General features: G+C 51.1%; 1 protein-coding gene across 1 annotated transcript in view; it reads left to right on the top strand.

The window, feature by feature from the left end:
- KIF6 (kinesin family member 6) overlaps positions 1-9,271 on the top strand; it is a 381,950-nt gene extending 372,679 nt beyond the window's left edge. Inside the window, 4 exon segments of the mRNA XM_017870163.1 lie at positions 4,925-4,975; positions 6,115-6,204; positions 8,087-8,193; positions 8,466-9,271. Coding sequence (XP_017725652.1) covers positions 4,925-4,975; positions 6,115-6,204; positions 8,087-8,193; positions 8,466-8,566 — 349 coding nt within the window. The 3' untranslated portion in view covers positions 8,567-9,271.
- The last annotated feature ends 8,482 nt before the right edge of the window (positions 9,272-17,753 follow it).

Here is a 17,753-nt window from a genome sequence, read left to right as displayed (position 1 = left end):
CTGTCTCTCGTTTTTCCTTTGACTTCAAAGACATTGGAGTGTGTACGTGTGCGTGTGTGTGTGTGTGAGAGAGAGAGAGAGAGAGAGAGCCAGGAGTGTCAGCAAGGGGTCCGATAGATGCAAGGTAGAAATATACTATGCTTGGCCAGGGACAGTGGTTCATGCCTGTAATCCCAGCACTTTGGGAGGCTAAGGCAGGTGGATCACTTGAGCCAGGAATTCAAGACCAGCCTGGGCAACAAGGTGAAACCCCATCTCTATAAAAAACATGAAAAGCATCCTTCCCTCCCCACAAATCCATAGCCAGGCATGGTGGCACATGCCTGTAGTCCCAGCTACTCAGGAGGCTGGGTTCTTTTGAACCCAGAAGGTCAAGGCTGTAGTGAGCCAAGATCTGCACCACTGCACTCTAGTCTGAGTGATGCAGTGAGACCCTGTCTCAAAAAGAAAAAAAAAGGAAAAGAAATATATTATGCTTGCAAAAAAAAAATGCATAATCCTAGTGTTCAGAACCTTGAATTTGAAAGGTGTGCATCAGATCACCCACAGGAGCTTTTCCCAAAATCCTGCTCCCAGAGTCCCCACCCCCACCCCAAGCCCCTTCAGTGACTGCTGGCAGGAAGGTCTTGGGGAAGATGGCTTTCAGGCAGCCCTAGAGGGCCGTTCAGCCCCATCCCCTGTGGTGGCTGCTGGCGTGCTGGTTGGATGCTCTAATTCCTGGGAAGAGATCACTGAGTGTCCTGAACGGTGTTTGTTAAAACACCTCAACTCCCATGGCTGGCTGCCCCATATTTCCTCCTCTAACAGTTGTTGGAGTGCCAGGATTCGTGGATGGGATGGTCACACTAGGCAGGTGAGAGGAAAAGTAACCCCGCCAGAGATTGGAAAGGAAGAGCTCTGGGGGCTCCACCTCTGACAAAGAAATCCTTGTCACGTGCTTTAGATGCTGGTAGTAAAGGGCTCACAGAGCTCTGCCAGGGTGAGGCGGGTAGGGAACCCTGTCTCGGGCCATCAGGGCATCTCAGACATTCCCTGTACACATCCTACTTGGAGGATTCGCTGTTGGCGCTCCTACGTTCCAAGGGAGACAGCATTGGCCTGATGGTAGTAATATCCCCTAGCCTTCGTAGAGGGTCCTCATGGGCCAGGTGCAAATCACACGAGCAACGTGCCTATCATGGTCCCCCACTTGACATGTGAAAAAACGCAGGCTCAGAGAGATGAAGTAGCTTGCCCAGGGTCACCAGCTAATCAGTGGTGGACTCAAACCCAGGCCTGTCTGAGTCATGCACTCCCCGCATTCCTCACAGCAATTTCGTTTAGGATCAGCAACTGCCTTTTAGGGACACATGTCCATTATGTTATCTACTAGGTGTTGGCATTTACCAGCCCACATTTTGTAATATTTTGTACAAGGTGCTTTCTTTATGTGCTTCCCACCACCAGATCCTCCTGCCTGGGGTATCCACTCTCCAATGTGTCCACACCATCTGATTTTCCCAAGAGGCCAGGATTTTTAAGGGCCCAAACTGTGTTGCCTTAAAAGGCCAAACTTCTAAGGTCTGGAAACCCAGAATTCCCTGTGACTGGCCCTCACCATTTCAGCTGAGAAATCCTGAGTTCAGCCTCCCCATTCTGCAAATGAGGACACTGAGGCCCCAAAAGGGAATGAGATGCTTTAACTCTGTAGTTAATAACATAAAGAGCCACAAATTAGGCTGGGCACGGTGGCTTATGCCTGTAATCCCAGCACTTTGGGAGGCCAAGGCAGGTGGATCATGAGGTCAGGAGTTCAAGACCAGCCTTGGCCAATGTGGTGAAACCTCATCCTTACTAAAAACACAAAAATTAGCCAGCCATGGTGGTGCGTGCAGGAGAATCGCTTGAACCCGGGAGGTGGAGGTTGCAGTGAGCTGAGATCACACCACTGCACTCCAGCCTGGAGACAGAGCGAGACTCCGTCTCAAAAAAAGAAAAGAGCCACAGATTAAACCTAGACCTTCACACTCCATGGCGAGTGCCTTTTCTTCCTTCTGTCCACTGCTCCCCCTGCCCTCTCCCTGCCTCCTTCCCTCCTCCACTCCCCTCTTCTCCCATCTCTCCCTCCATTGTCGGCTCTGCCTATCTCTATTCCTATCTTACATCCCCCTTCTCCTTTTCTTCCTCCTCTCTGCTTCATTCCCTTTGTCATGCTCCCTTGCAGCCAGGGCTGCCTCTTTACTGCTTGTTTGTTGATCCATGCCGCTGCCAGCCTTTATCTGCTGGCATCTCTGAGAGAGTCCACAGTGGAATAGGTCTTAGGAGTAGCCCCTGGGCAAGGCCTCCAGGGACTGTCTGCTGTGCCACCCATCAGAATAGTGCTCCTTCCACCTTATCTTGGCCTTGGGCATTCCTGGACATTCCTTAGGTATTCCAACTTAAGATGATCCCTGGATGTGCTTGCCTAGAGACCCTTAACCCTGCAGTCAAGAACCTTGGACTTCAAAGGCATGTGTCACGTCATTATTGACCACCTCCAACGAGTTCCCTTTATTGAGATTTGAATCACATGAATCCTAGTCATGGCCCCTTCGAGCAGCACACCCTTGGACAAGCCAGCTCCCCACTTTGGGATTCCCTTCCCCCATCTGTAAGATGTGCAAAGGTCCCTCAGACACGGTCACTCTGTGAGCAGATAAACGTTCCAGTGCCTGGTCAGAGCCGTGAGGTGAGACAGCGAGGGCCCAGCGGCAGTTGCTGCCTGAGCTCCAGAGCGGCTGCTCCTGTGGAACTGCCGCAGGCGGGGAACTGGGTGGCCGGGCGCTGGTCCTCTGCTCATCGGGTTCTGAAAGAAACCTGATTCATCACTTCCCCAGGGATGCTCAGGCCCTGGAAGCTGATCCCACTAAACACTCTGATTGGCAACCCAGGAGGCCTAATTATTATTAATATGGCTTATTAATCCTTTTTAAGAAAGATAATTCATTCTGATGGCTGGTATGTTCTCTCTCCAGAGGGATGTCAACATGAGAAATTAAATCAGTGTCAAAGGCTGGTTGGGCAAAGGGAGAGGGCAGAGGTCATTTATGGCATCATCCCCAGAATTACAGAAACAAAGCTGTGGCATCCAAGAACAGGACGCTTGAGCAGCTTACGGGTTTGAAGAGTCATTTCCCTCGGGAGCCCCCAGCCTTCCATTCCACTGCCCTCCTGCATGAGCTGTGGAGGCAACAGGCAGGGTAGCTGGGCCTCCGCAAAGGGTACTGGATGGCCCTATTGGCCACAGTGTGATCATGCCCTTCTACCCTGCCCCATCCATCTCTCCATCCTCTTCCACCCCCTCCCAGCTTTCAATAGTTTAACACCTGTGAACTCTCCCTGGAACCTGAGCCATGGCTCCACTGGGAAGCCATTGAGTGAATGAGTCATTTTTGTGCCAGTGCCTTGGTCTTGCAAATTTGCTACAGCTTCCAAACTGACCCTGACCCGTTGTTATGAAAGCACTTGCAGGATGGAAAGCCTTTTCTCCTTCCCTTATCCAGGCTGCACCAGGAACTACTCTGCAGGAGCCTTGAGAATTGGTCACTGTTCTCTAAAGAAAAGCGTGCAGAGCTTGCCACCTTGTGGCTACCTCTGGTCCTGCAGCAGTCCTCACTAGACCCAGCACAGACATTTCTGCTCTCCCACCATGAAGGGCACCTCGTGGAAAGTCTCTCCACTGCTAGGAAATGGACACTAGTGGGTGAGGGGGGCTTCCCCAGGCTCTGATGTCTTTTCCTGCTTGTTTGACCACAGTCGTGACCTATGGAAGCAGCCTTGCCATTGGCTGAGATCGGAAGGTGGAAGGCCAGAGCCGGGGAAGGGGCCATGAGACACGCAGTTTGTCAGGTCTGTGGAGTACCTTCGACAGAAGATGCAGACTCCGCGAAGCCAGCTTACCTGTCTCTAACCCTAGCCTGCTTCTCAGCCCAAGTGTCCCCAGAGTGTAAAAGGAGGGTTGTACCCAGGTGACTTCTTAGGCCTCTTCCGGCTCTGACATTGTCTCCAGGCAGGAAGCGAGGAAGATCTCCTTACAGCACAGATTAGAGTAGGGACCTTGTCACCACAGGCATGTGGAATACACTGGCCTCCAACCAGCCGTGTCCACGTGCCTCTTCACCTCCCAAGAGGAGCTTCTGGGTTCCACCACACTCAGCCAGGAATCCGAGGCAAGGCGCACATGTCAGCAGCCTAGGTGAACAGGCACAGCTGCATCTAGTGCGCTGTTGGATCTGACGTCTCACTCAGAGAGCATGAAGCTGGGTCCCAGGGGCAGGCAGCGTGGTCGGGGGTAGGCCAGTGTGTGTTCCCAGAATGTCACAGAGTCAAGCGCAGTTAGAAGGCATTGTGGCTGAGAGCACAGGTTCTGGAGCCTCAAAGAATCCTGAGTAGCTCCAGATTCTGCCACTTGCCAGCTGGATAACTTTTAGAATTTCTTTAATCTCTCTAAGCCTGTTTTCTCATGTATAAAATGGAGATGATGACATCCACCTCTTAGGTCATTGAGAGGATTAAATGGCATGATGTTTGCAGAGCACTTTCACAGAGCCTGGCATGTCTATCAGTAACAGTTGTGGCCATCGTTTGTTCAACTTCTACAACCAACAGATGCATGCCCTAACAATGAAAATTACTGTGTAGTCCAGGCACAGTGACTCACGCCTATAATCCCAGCACTTTGGGAGGCCAAGGTGGGCAGATCACCTGAGGTCAGGATATCATGTCATTGCACTCCAGCTTGGGCAACAAGAGTGAAACTCCATCTCAAAAAAAAGAAAGAAAGAAAGAAAATTGCTGTGTAAACCATCCAAGACAGGATTCTTGGCTCTTGTCTTAGTCTGCTCAGGCATTATAACAAAATACTATAGAACGAGTGGCTCAAACAACAAATGTTTATTTTTCACAGTTCTGGAGGCTGGGAAGTCCAAGGTCAAGGCACTGGCAGATTCGATGTCTGGTGAGGACCCCCTTCCTCGTTCATAGACAGCTGTCTTCTCGATGCATTCTCACATGGTGGTAGGGGCAAGGGAGCTCTCTGATGCCTCTTTTATAAGGATTCTAATCCCATTAATGAGAGTTCTGCCTTCATGACCTAATCACCTCCCAAAGGCCCCACCTGTACTACCATTACATTGGAGATTCAGTTCAACACCTGACTTTTCAGGGACACAAACCTCCAGTCCATAGCACAGCAGATTCAATTCCTGCTGAGGGCTTCCTTCCTCACTTGCTGGCACCTCCTTCTTGCTGTGTGCTCTCTCTCCCAGCACTTTGGGAGACCAAGGTGGGCGGATCACTTGAGGTCAGGAGTTCAAGACCAGTCTGGCCAACGTGGTGAAACCCCATCTTTACTAAAAATACAAACAATTAGCCGGGTGTGGTGGTGCACACTTATAATCCCAGCTACTCGGGAGGCTTAAGCAGGAGAATTGCTTGAACCCGGAGGTGGAGGTTGCAGTGAGCCAAGAGAGACAGAGAGAGAGAGAGAGAGAGAGAGAATGCACTGTAGTTTCTCATCCTCTTCTTTTTTTTTTTTTTTTTTTTTTTTGAGACGCGAGTCTCACGGCCCCAGGCTTGGAGCTGCAGTGCGCCGAGATCTCAGCCTTCACTGCAAGCTCCGGCCTCCTGGTTTACGCCCATTCTCGCTGCCTCAGCTCCTTGCAGTAGGCTGGGGAAATACAGGCCGGGGGGCCCGCAAATCGCCTGGCCTAAGTTCTTTTGTTTTTTTTAGTAGAGACGGGGGTTTCACCGCACTTGCGCAGGATCGCGTCTCCAATCTCCTGACCTCGCTGATCCGGGCCCGTCTCAGCCTCCCAATAGTGCTGCAATTACAGGCTTGAGCACCGCGCCTGCGCCTCTCATCCTCTTCTTATACCTATAAGGACACTAATCCCAGTGCGGGGGCCCCACCCTCAGGACCTCATCTAAATCTAATCACCTCCCAAAGGCCCCCCATCACACTGGGAATTAGGGTGTCAACATATGGATTTTGAGAGGACACATTCAGTCCATAACAGCTCCTAGATATAAACCCTGAATTTATCTTCTATAAATTTGCCCCCATTCCTTTTGCTTTTGTTGGTTTGTGTTTTGCAGTGATGTGAATGCCAGGAAAATCCTGCCCTCGCCTTGCCCCAGTCCACACAGCCAGAAACAGAGCAGCACCAGCACCCCACTGGAAGACAGGTCTGTGGTCTTCTCCTTTAATGCCTGTGACAGCCCCTGCAGTGGGCGGAGTGGGCCTCCATCTCCAATCTACTCCCTGAAAAAGCCCCTCGTCTAGTAGCCACACAGACAGAGCCCAGGTCTGGCCTCTGCCCTGGTCCCCTGGGAATTCCCTGGACTCTCTCACACAGGCCAACTCAAAGCAGGGAGGTTTTCTCCCACAGTCACCAGGGCCCTGTATGGGCAGAGTTGCTTCATATCTTCTTGTAAATAGATGTACCTAGGGGGCCAGAAAGCGAAAGAGCCAGCCCAGGGCAGCCCCACCACAGAGGAGAGCATGGAGCTGACAAGCCTGGCCTCAGGATCCAGCAGTATTTGCTTCCAGGCTTAGCAGAGTTGATCAGCACCATGGGTGTTTGTATCCTCCAACTAGAATGGCTGCTCAGCCTCTCACCAGCTCAGCCACTGCCCTGCCTGCCTGGACTCTGCTTTAGCACTTCCAGCTGGGCTGCAGCTGGAAAGCCAACACCCAAAACTACATGTGGGAATGGCCAGCCCCTTGTTACATACCATCCTTACTGCCTTCTAAGGAAGTGGCTACTGCCTCCTGCTGTGCAGAGGCACAGGGGTGAGGACAGACAGAAAGTTGCCAAGACCAGGCAAGTGTACTGCTCTGAGTTTGCTGAAGGGGAATGCTATATGGAGAAGCTGGATGGAAAAGGGGATGGGGGAGGGCACACACAGCCCTCCCTTTCTAAGGAGATTGCCCCGCAACACTTCTACTTACAAATCTCATTGGCCATCACCTGGCTACCTGGCCACACATCACAGCAAAGGAGTCTGGGAAAGGTAGTTTTTTTTAGTTGTGGCAACTTAGCTAAATATGGTTCTGTTTTTAAGGAGAGACAGGAGAATAGTAATCTCTACTTTGAGGTCAACTAGCTAAGTCACATGGGGAATGGGGATGCTCTGAGGATACAATACTGAAGGATATGACATCTAAGCTGGGCGCAGAAGTTGACAGGCCCCAGGTTAAGGGGTGTTGGTTTGGGTAAATCAGGGATGGGAGGACAGGAGGGGTGGTGATGAGAAGATAGAGAAAGCAGTGAGAGAAAGCGCAGCCGCCATGTGATGGTTAGGGGAAGGGGAGTCCAGGGAGAGAAAGCATCAGAGCAAAGGCCCTGAGGTTGGGTGCGGCTTGGTAAATGCAAGTCACTGAAAGAAGAGGGGGCAGCTGGAGCTACTGAATCGGGGTCATATCACAGACAGCCTGGTGGGTCATGGGACAGAGTTTGAGTTTTATTCTATGAGTGGTGAAAAACCACTAAAGGGTCTGTATTAGTCTGTTTTCACACTGCTGATAAAGACATACCCGAGACTGGGCAATTTGTAAAGAAAAAGAGGCTTAATGGACTCACAGTTCACGTCGCTGGGGAGGCCTCACAATCATGGTGAAAGGCACGTCTTACATGGTGGCAGCCAAGGGAGAATGAGAGCCAAGTGAGAGGGGAAACCTCTTATGAAACCTTCAGATCTCATGAGACTTATTCACTACCATGAGAACAGTATAGGGGACGCCACCCCATGATTCAGTTATCTCCCACCGGGTCCCTCCTACAACACGTGGAAATTATGGGAACTACAGTTCAAAATGAGATTTGGGTGCAGACACAGTCAAACCATATCAGGGTCTATGGCAGAGAGTGACTTGACCCAATTTGCATAACAGGAGGCTTAGTATGGCTGCCACACAGAGAAGGTAGGAGGGAGTGAGAAGCAGGCCAGCCGTGTCATGTAACTTTCTGGGTGAGATCAGTCACCAAAAATTGAAAAGCATTTTGGAAAGATAAGTGGTGAGTCCAGTTGTAAAGTGTAGTAAAATGTGACACGTGGTTGCCCCCAGCATCCCCAAGAGGCCAATGTCGTCCATCCCTCTCACCGGAGACAGCCAGACGGACTCGGACATCCTGGCCTTCATCAAAGCCAGACAGAGCATTCTGCAGAAGCAATGTAAGTTCACCTCCCTTGGTGGCTCCTCCAGGGCCACAGGTCACCAACACTTGTGGGGAGCACACAGTGAGGTGGGAGGGGAGTAGGGAGTTTCCTGCATGTTCCTGAAGCCACAGGACTGGCCTACCAGTCACTCACATGTGCCCAGCCTCCGATTCCTTCTTGAGAAAGCCTCAAGGGGCAGCATCAGAAACACCAAGACAGGCCCAAGTGAGTGGGCGGCCCAGGTGCTCCTGCCCCTCTTGGCAGAGCTTGCTCTCTGTCTCTTCCAGATCTTCAGCTCCTTTGTTCTCTCTCCCCAAAGTCAGCTGTCTCCTTCGCTCAGCCATCTACAAACAGGAAGGGGCTGAGCGATGTTTTGGTAACTCGTTGAACCCCTGGCTTGAAGACTCACTCCCCCATCAGAGTGTGGTTCTTGCCAAAGAGCTGCAAGTGTAAACACTACTTGAGGGCCCAGGCCCGAGGACACGTAACAATCACAGAGGAAGTAAGTGTGGCGTGTCACACAACAGGAAGAGAAGAAGGCTCTTCTTGGCCTGCATCACTGCCCCCTCCACCCCCAGCCCCGTCCTCTTGGCAGCTGCCCATCTCCCATCTGCGGTAGATGGGCCTTTTCTCTTTCTGCCTTCCATCCCCCACACTCCCACAGGGCAAGCCCCAGGGCCCCTTACCCCAGGCCTGCGTTTTGTCTTAGTCTCCTCCCCATAACCCAAAGGCTACTAGGCAGGCTTAACATTGCCGTCACATTGCCAGAAAGGCGCCCCCGCCGTGATGGTATCGGCCGGCAGATTGGATGTATAATGACTGATGCCTGCCCTGTGGGGCCTGCACTCAGCTTCTCCACCAACCGTGTGCAGTTTGGGCAGGAAGAGATTTGTGCATGGATGGAGCACCGCAGCTGAGAGCCGGCCTTGGTCCTGCTGTCCTCGCCTTGCTTGGCTGCCAGCCTGCTTCCTTACTATCCTCTCTTCACCACCAGGACCGGCAACCTCAGCACCACTGTCAGGTCCTTTCTTAGGCCTGGGACAGCCCAGCTCTGCTGTGATCTTGTCTCATTCTCAGTTTCCTTATCTAAAAAGGAAGACTGGGGCCAGGCGCAGTGGCTCAAGCCTGTAATCCCAGCACTTTGGGAGGCCGAGACGGGCGGATCACGAGGTCAGGAGATCGAGACCATCCTGGCTAACACGGTGAAACCCTGTCTCTACTAAAAAACACAAAAAACTAGCCGGGCGAGGTGGTGGGCGCCTGCAGTCCCAGCTACTTGGGAGGCTGAGGCAGGAGAATGGCGTAAACCCGGGAGGCGGAGCTTGCAGTGAGCTGAGATCGCGCCACCACTACACTCCAGCCTGGGCGACAGAGCGAGACTCTGTCTCAAAAAAAAAAAAAAAAAAAAAAAAAAGACTGGATTCCGTGATCTCCAAGTCCCCATCTATGCCCCAAATACTCTGATGATATGTATCAGGCACTGAACAGCAATGAACAGCCAATCAGTCAGCAAACACTGTATGTGTTGGGTGCCTTCTTATGCCAGCTACTACTAGTGCTGGGGCTACAGCAGAGAACAAGACAGAGCCCAGCAGGTGAGAAACTGACATTCTGGGGGAGGAAGGAGACAGACAATGAACACATCAACAAATAAGTAAGATTGTTTGAGGGGCTAACAAGTGCTATGAAATAACTAAGCTATGTAATGTTGTAGACAGTAACTGGGAAGACTGCTTTTAGCTGGGTAGGTTGGGGAGGCCTCACCGGAGAAGAGAACTTTAAACTGACAGCTGCATCAGGAGAATGGAGCAGGCACTCCACGTTCTGGGAATGCACAGTCCTAGCAGAGGAGTGGAAAGCGAGAAGCCTGAAGGGAAAGCTTTTCTTGGCCACAAGGTGGGAAGGACACCAGAGTGACTGGAGGGCAGGGAGCAAGAGCACAAGGGCCAAGTCACACCAGCCTTATGCACAGAGGAAAGAGATTTGGATTTTATTCTGGGTACAGTGGAAGCCCACTGAAGAATTTTAACCATGGAGTGATATGATGTGATTGATGCTTTAAAAAGCTTACTTTGTCATATGTAGTGTAGATTGTAGGGGCCAAGGGCAGACCAGTTACCAGGCTACCATGAAAGTGCCAGCAAGGGATGACCGTGGCTTGGACTCACCAGTAGACTGAATGTGAGATGCAAGAGAAAGAGGAGAGTCAGGGCACCTCCTGGGCTTTTGATCTGAGCAGCTAAGAGAATGGCAGTGCCATTTACTGAAATGATAAAGGCAGGGAAGCATGGCCATCAGAGGCAAGGATCTGGAGGGATGGAGAGTTCTGGCTACCCTGTTTGAAGTTTCAGATGATGTTTGACATCCAAGAGGAAGTGACGAGTAGACAGGTGAGCATGAGTGGAGCTCAGAGAGAAAGTCTAAGCTAGAAAAAGAAATAGGCAAGTCATCATGTCTGGATGGTGTCTGAAGCCACAGGACTGAGTACAATGTCCTCTGAAGAGCAGAGATGGAGGTATTCAAATTGCTGAGAACAGCCCCCTGGCGCTCTCCAACAGTTGCAGAGAGAGAGGAAGCAGAGATGCTGAGAAGGCACTGCCAGGGTGCAAGGATGAGTGGGTATGGCCTCAGGCACAAGCTGGAGAAGCACAAGCTCCAAGCTCCAAGGAGAGACGGGCCAGTAGAGTGTGGCAGGATGGAATGTGGACCACAGGTCATTTTGCGTGTCAGGGTGGTCATGGACAAGCGCTATTTAGCCAGGGGACTGGCGAGAGGATGGAAGGGAAAGAGGCTGAGGCAGTGAGCAGATACAACTCCTCCAGGGGGTTGAGCATTGACAGGAGCAGAGAACTGGAGCTGGAGCTAAAGGGAAGCAGGAGCCCAGAGGGATGTTTCATGTGTTGTAAAGGGGTCTTGTAAAGACTTGCTCATGTGCTGAAACATGCAGAGGAGGGAAATTGAAGCTACAGTGGGAGAGGGGAGCAGAGCTGCAGGAAAAACTTCCTTGAGAAAGTAGAGGTGACGGTGTCCGGGGCACAAGTGGAGGAAGGCTTGGTTATGCAGGATATCCTTTGGAGCTGGGATATCCCTTCCCCTGTATCAAATCCATAGAAACCGACCATCATTCCTCCCCTCAAGAAGCCTACAAGCAAGCAATGTCTTTATGTTCACTAAGCTTTTGTACATATAAGAGAGATGTGATCATCTAACTGTCTCCAAACAGAAGAGGCAGAAGTCCGGGTCCCTGTCAGAGTGGGGTCCTCCTGATAACACTGTCCCCAGGCAGTGCAGAGAGCTGGATTGAAGGGCAGGCACTTTTATTAAAATATGTATGGCAAATTACCATTTATAAATGTTTTCATTTTTTATTGTTTCATTTAATGCTCTTAATGCTCCTGTAAGGCATGCAGGGCCAAGATTATGATCCCCTATTGACAGGTGAGGAAACTGAGGCACACAGAGATTGAATCACTTGCCCAAGGTTACACAGCTGATAAATGGCAGAGCCAGCATAACCCAGGTTTTCTGCTCTCTCTCCACTGGGCCACACTGTCTTGAAAAGCTGCAGCTACCAAGATGTGCCCACTCTGCTGTCAGGAGTTCGCTCAGCCTCAGGAACAGGAACCAGCACTGACAGGAGGGGAGTGACCGCAGCCTCTACCCGCCCTGCAGCTGTGGTGCTTTGCTCTCCAAACAGCAGCCTGGAAGTAATTCATCAAAGCAAACAAAACTTCCACGGCTCAATTTTTATTCCGAAAGGAAGAATATTCATTCTGGTTTTTCAGTGATGACAGGGCCACAAAGGAAGCCAAAGACAGGTTGACACCGGGTCCCTCTGCCACCAGGTCCCAAAGGGCCAGCAGGCGTGACCTCTCAGGACATACAGCAGATGGTTCTGGTCCCACCATGCGGCACTTAATATGCAGCCCACTTATCAGGGCACCCAGGCAAACACACAGGCCGGGGCCCAGGCACCTTCTCAGCCAAAGCAAACACCTCCCTCTCCCTCCCTGGGCTCTCGAATCTTAATTTAGCACACAGCGCTGCCTTGGTTACTTCAGGAGTGCTCATTAAGGGGAATTTGTGACTCAGCCCGGGAGCAGGAGCCCAGAGAGGGCAATTTAACATAAGCCTCACCAGCTCTTAGGCTTCACCAAGGGCCAGGATGAATCTACTTGATTTAGGATGCGTAGAACAGCATGGAATGTTTAAATCCCTGCCAGGGGCATGTGTGGACAGGTATATAACCCCCGTAAGGGGCATCAGTCATCTGTGGAGTCAACTCTACCATTTCCAACTGCCAAGGACAGTTTTTACACTGAGGAAATGAGGTTAACCCCTTTCTAGAGGGCCTTTTTGTTTTTAATCTTGCTTAATCGCTGAGTTTGGAAGTATTCCCATCTGGAAAGGAACCATGGTGTGACCCCCATAACCATGAGTCTGTCTTCTCCAAGAGGTGTTAGGAAGAAGTCCTGCCTCTCCCAGCCCTCCAGCCCCACTCGGAGAAACCCTCCAGCTCTCTTCTGTGTTCAGAAACCCTCCGAGGGAAAGAGAAAGAGCCCCAAACTGGGAGGGAAAAGGCGAGAATTCCCAGGCCATCTCCGCTCTGTGTGACACTGGGCGGGTCACCTCCCCAAGCCTCCCTCTCACTGTCTGTCATGTACAGATTCCTCCCTTGCCCAGGCTCTGATACTTCCCCAGATAATGTCCATTAAAGTCCCTCATCAACGCCCAAGCACCAAGAAATTATTAGCAGGGAAGTGGCCTCTGTGGTGAGAGCCGGCCCAACACCATGAGGTGTGATTTTTTTTAATGGTGTATCTGTAGCATGCCCTCCATTCTGGGAACCCACAGTAATCAAAATCCCAATATAGACAGAGCTTCATCACTTAACTGGGGTCCATAAAGTGAATGAGTTGTAAATGGTGCCTTTTGTGTTGAGGTCTGTGCATGTAAGGAACTATGTCTTGGAGCAAAGCATGTTCTCAGCCCTATTCTGTAGCATTTCTTCCTAGGCCCCACCCCACCCACCCCCTGTCATTACTGCATGAAACTGTGTGAGGGGCTCAGAGATCATCCGGGTGGGAGATGGCTCAGACTCCATGCTCCTTACCACCGGCAGCGTTTACAATCCTGGCCCAGGCTGCATTTCAACAGTGCAGCAGAAACATCAGACCCCAGATCTCATCAGCAGCCATGTGCCCACAGGCCCCCCGCTCTTGCCCTGCCAGTCCTTGTACTAGAGAGACAAAAGCAGCGAGTTTCAGCCCTGGCCATGCCTCATAACCACTGGACCCACCCCAGCGATCCTGACTTAATGGTTCTGGGCTGTGGTCTGGGCACCAGGATTTCTAGAGATTCTCCAGTGATTTCCATTGTGTAGCAGAGCTGGGAACCACAAGTCCAGAGTGACAGGAACACATGACCATTATAGGCTCTGGTGTACCTTGTCTTCTTACTTCCCATTCTAGGATTCAATTAGGACAGGTCGGAATGTCTTAAAAATAAGGACCATATTTGTTTAATTAAACAACAAGGCCGGGCGTGGTGGCTCAAGCCTGTAATCCCAGCACTTTGGGAGGCCAAGACGGGCGGATCACGAGGTCAGGAGATCGAGACCATCCTGGCTAACACAGTGAAACCCCGTCTGTACTAAAAAAAAAATACAAAAAAACTAGCCGGGCATGGTGGCGGGCGCCTATAGTCCCAGCTACTCGGGAGGCTGAGGCAGGAGAATGGCGTAAACCCAGGAGGCGGAGCTTGCAGTGAGTTGAGATCTGGCCACTGCACTCCAGCCTGGGCAACAGAGCGAGACTCCGTCCCAAAAAAAAAAAAAAAAAAAAGGCCAGCCAGAGGTCTTGCACACAGAATTAGAACCGAAGGACGAAGGCCTCACAGCTGTGAATTATTTCCAATCTCTTCCTCCATATTAGCTGGACATTCAATGTATCACCAAGAATTACCCATTCTTCCTCAGCAATATCAAGCCAACCAAGACCACACTCATCACCCACCACCAGGTTCCTGTGGCCACACCTGAAGGGCTGCAGCTGCCTGCTCACCTGTTCCCTGACCAACTTCACCCCTCAGTCTCTCTGTCCACTGCAATTCTTTTAAACATTGTATTTATTACTTCATCCAAGAATCTCAGAAATTCTCTGTTGCTCTTATTAAATTAGCCAAACTTTAAGCAAAATAACTGCATATCACTCTTACCAGTTCTTCTCACCCTTTAATGTGCTAATGAATTGACAGGTTTTGTCAAACTGTAGATTCTGATCCAGTAAGTCCAGGGTGGACCATGTCTTAGACTCTGCCTTTCTTAACAAGCTCCCTGGAGATGCCAGCACTGCTGGTCCAGGGACCACACTTTGTGGAGCGAGAAGCCACCTTGCTTTTTTCAGGTATCTCACCTGCTCTAGCAAAGAGAAATGTGAGGCCCAGAGAACTGACATGACTTGCCCAAAGTCACACCGTGGGTTGGGGACTGTCCTGGCTAGAACTCAAGCGCCCTGGTTCTCAATCCAGAGAACCCTCTCCATGCCCAGCCATGGGAGGTCAGGAAGAGCCATCCTGGAATATAATTAATATCTGGAGCAAAAAGCAAAGAGAGAATCTCTCTGGGGGTTAGGTAGGAGCATCAGTGAAAACCGTGCAGTTGTCCGGGTGTGGTGGCTCACGCTTGTAATTCCAGCACTTTGGGAAGCCGAGGTGGATGGATCACTTGAGCTCAGGAGTCTGAGACCAGCCTGGACAACATGGTGAAACCCCATCTCTAGTAAAAATACAAAAATTAGCCCAACGTGGTGGTGGGTGCCTGTAATTCCAGATACTTGGGAGGCTGAGGCGGGAGAATCACTTGAACCCGGGAGGCAGAGGTTGCAGTGAGCCAAGATTGTGCCACTGCACTCCAGCCTGGGTGACAGAGCAAGACTCTGTCAAGAAAGAAGGAAAGAAGGAAGGAAGGAAGGAAGGAAGGAGAGGAAGGAAGGAAGGAGGAAGGAAGGAGCGGGGAGGAGGGAGGGAAGAAGAAAAAGGAAAGAAATGAAAAAAGAGAAAGGAAGGAAGGAAAGAAGGAAGGAAGGAAGGAAGGAGGCGAGGGAGGGAGGAGGGAAAGAAAGAAAGAAAAGAAAAGAAGCGAAGAGGAAGGAGAGGGAAGGAGAAGGGAGAGGAGAAAAGACAAGACATCCAGCACTAGGTAGAAGAGTGACTTCTCTAAAAAAAAAAAAAAAAGAAGAAGGAAAGAAAAGAAAACCGTAGGGTAGGAAAACAGGTGTCAGTCTTAGCCTAGGGAGGTGGAGCTTCTGCAAAGGGCAAAGGGGGCCTCTTCCTTCAGAGCTTGGGGTATAAATGCAGCTCCTGGGAGGCAAGACACAGATGCAGTGCCCAAGACCCAGAGGCAGTGGCCGGTGGCCTCCCCTCCTCCCGATTCAATCCTGGGAAAAGTCAGTACTGGCATGCACAGCCTAACCAAAAGCATCCTGTCCCCCTTTCAGGTTTGGGAAGCAATTGAATTTCCAGGAAGTATCCAGCCATGCATTATGCCCGCAAGAATGAAGTACAGATGAAGGCAGCGCCCCTCACTTGCCCTGGCTTCAGAAGTGAACTATGGGCTGCTGGGAGCAACTAGTGACTTTGATTCCCATGGAGGGGGCTGTATTTCTTTAAGGATACTGTCCTGGAGGCCACCAAGACGCTGGGACTGGGGCTGACCATGACATCCGTCCTGTGGTTCCTGGAGCTGCTGGCAGGACCGGGCAATGCCAGAGTGCTGGGGCAGGGTGAGGGCTTCAGCTCGCTGTTGTAGTGATGTTTCGTGTAGATCATTATAAACTTTTGAGAATGTGAAATACACCGTCATAGTATAATGTCAGAGGAAGCTCACACCAATGGAATGTGGGGGGAATATGTTTATTTTTAGCGATTTGCCAGCTCTCTCCCTTGGCCCATGCTCTGGTTTGGAAGCCCAGAAATGGCCATGACAGGTCCAGGCAGGATGTCCCAGCCACAGGCAAGGCAGTGGAATGCAGGGCATCCTGAAGGCCAATCCTGATCCCCAGACCACATCTTTCACCATCAGCCTCTTGGCCAGGATGACCTGGAGGCAGTGCCTGAACAGCTGTGTCTCCAGGGAGCCATCTGCCCTGCAGGGTCTAAGGACATCATAGCACCCAGAGAACAGCGGGTAGCTCCCGGGGGCTCTGCTGAGAGCTCGAGAGAGGGCAGTGTGTGTACCTTGGACCTCACAACCTTCACCCAGCCACTTGGGGCCTTGCAGGATTTGGGCCAACACTCCTGCTTCCACAGGGAAAAACATAGCTGCCTGGGGGTATTGTCTCCATGGACCCTTCCCTCGGACAGATCCGAGGGAAGGCAGGCGGCCCTCAAGGAGGTGCTTGAAGAACTGCCCCCTGGGCCAGGGGGTTCCAACCCAGCTGCAGCCAGGTAGGGGCAGCGGAGGGTGAGCAGGAGCGGCACCTGAAAATGAAGCTAACTGCATAAAAGTGCTTGTCCACTGCTCCTGGTGTCTCTGTCCTATAAATATAGGACCTGGTGATCCTGGAGGGGGAGCAGAGAGGTAATATAGTATAATTGGCTTGATTTTCTTTTTTCTTTTTTAGGATTGGGTAACAGGATCATGCGGGAGGAGATAAAACCATTACATTTCTAAGCTAGGCAGGCCCATCGAGTTCCTCTAATCCACACCCCTGGTTTATACAGTAGAAGACCCGAGTGAAGGGGAGACTTGGCTTGCTGTTCTACGCTAATTAGTGACAAATATCCCCTCTTCAGGGGGCTTCCCCTGACCACTCCATCTTGAGTCACCCCCTAGTTATCCCCTATCCCATTTTACCATTTCTTTCCCTATCACTATCTGACATATTATCCTTCTGAACTTGCCTATTTTTGTAATACCTGCAGCCCCCCATAATACTAAGAGCTCCAGTGCAACAGGGACCTGTTAGTCTTGCTCATTGCTGTGTCCCAAGCACAGAGTCACTGTTCAGTAAACAGTCCTTCAGTTCAGTTCATGAGCCAGAACCCAGATGTGTTTCTCAGGCTAGTGTCACTCTGACTTCCCCTGGCTCTCACTGAATCCCATTGGGACAGGGGCCAGCATCTCTGGTTCACTCCTTGCCCTCACAGTTCAGTGGAACATAGTAAATCCTCTGTAAAGTCTGTAGAACCAGAGGAAGACCAAATTCTATGCTAGAAGCCTCCCCTAGAGTCCATGGAACACACATGTAAATGCACACTCTCTCTCTCTCTCTCTCTCTCTCTCTCTCTCTCTCAGGAGCCCCGAAGATGGCATGGCATTTGCCCCAGTCCCCTGTGTAGCAGCAGCAGTATTCTTGGCATGCCTTAGTGCCCTCAGTCCTCTAGAGCTGGGTAGAGTCTACTGACTTTTTAATTTTCTTTTATTTACTTTTGAGATGGGGCCTCACTCCGTCAGCGAGGCTGGGATACAGCGGTGCAACCATAGCTCACTGTAGTTTTCAACTCTTGGGCTCAAGTGATCCTCTCACCTCGGCCTCCAAAGTTTCTGGGACTATAGGCATGCACCACCACACTTA

Source organism: Rhinopithecus bieti, unplaced genomic scaffold (genome assembly GCF_001698545.2).
Source record: "Rhinopithecus bieti isolate Rb0 unplaced genomic scaffold, ASM169854v2 scaffold_4553, whole genome shotgun sequence".
In the NCBI taxonomy this organism is placed as follows: domain Eukaryota; kingdom Metazoa; phylum Chordata; class Mammalia; order Primates; family Cercopithecidae; genus Rhinopithecus; species Rhinopithecus bieti.
Note: the sequence above shows the minus strand (reverse complement) of the source record. Positions and strands in the feature narration are given on the sequence as shown.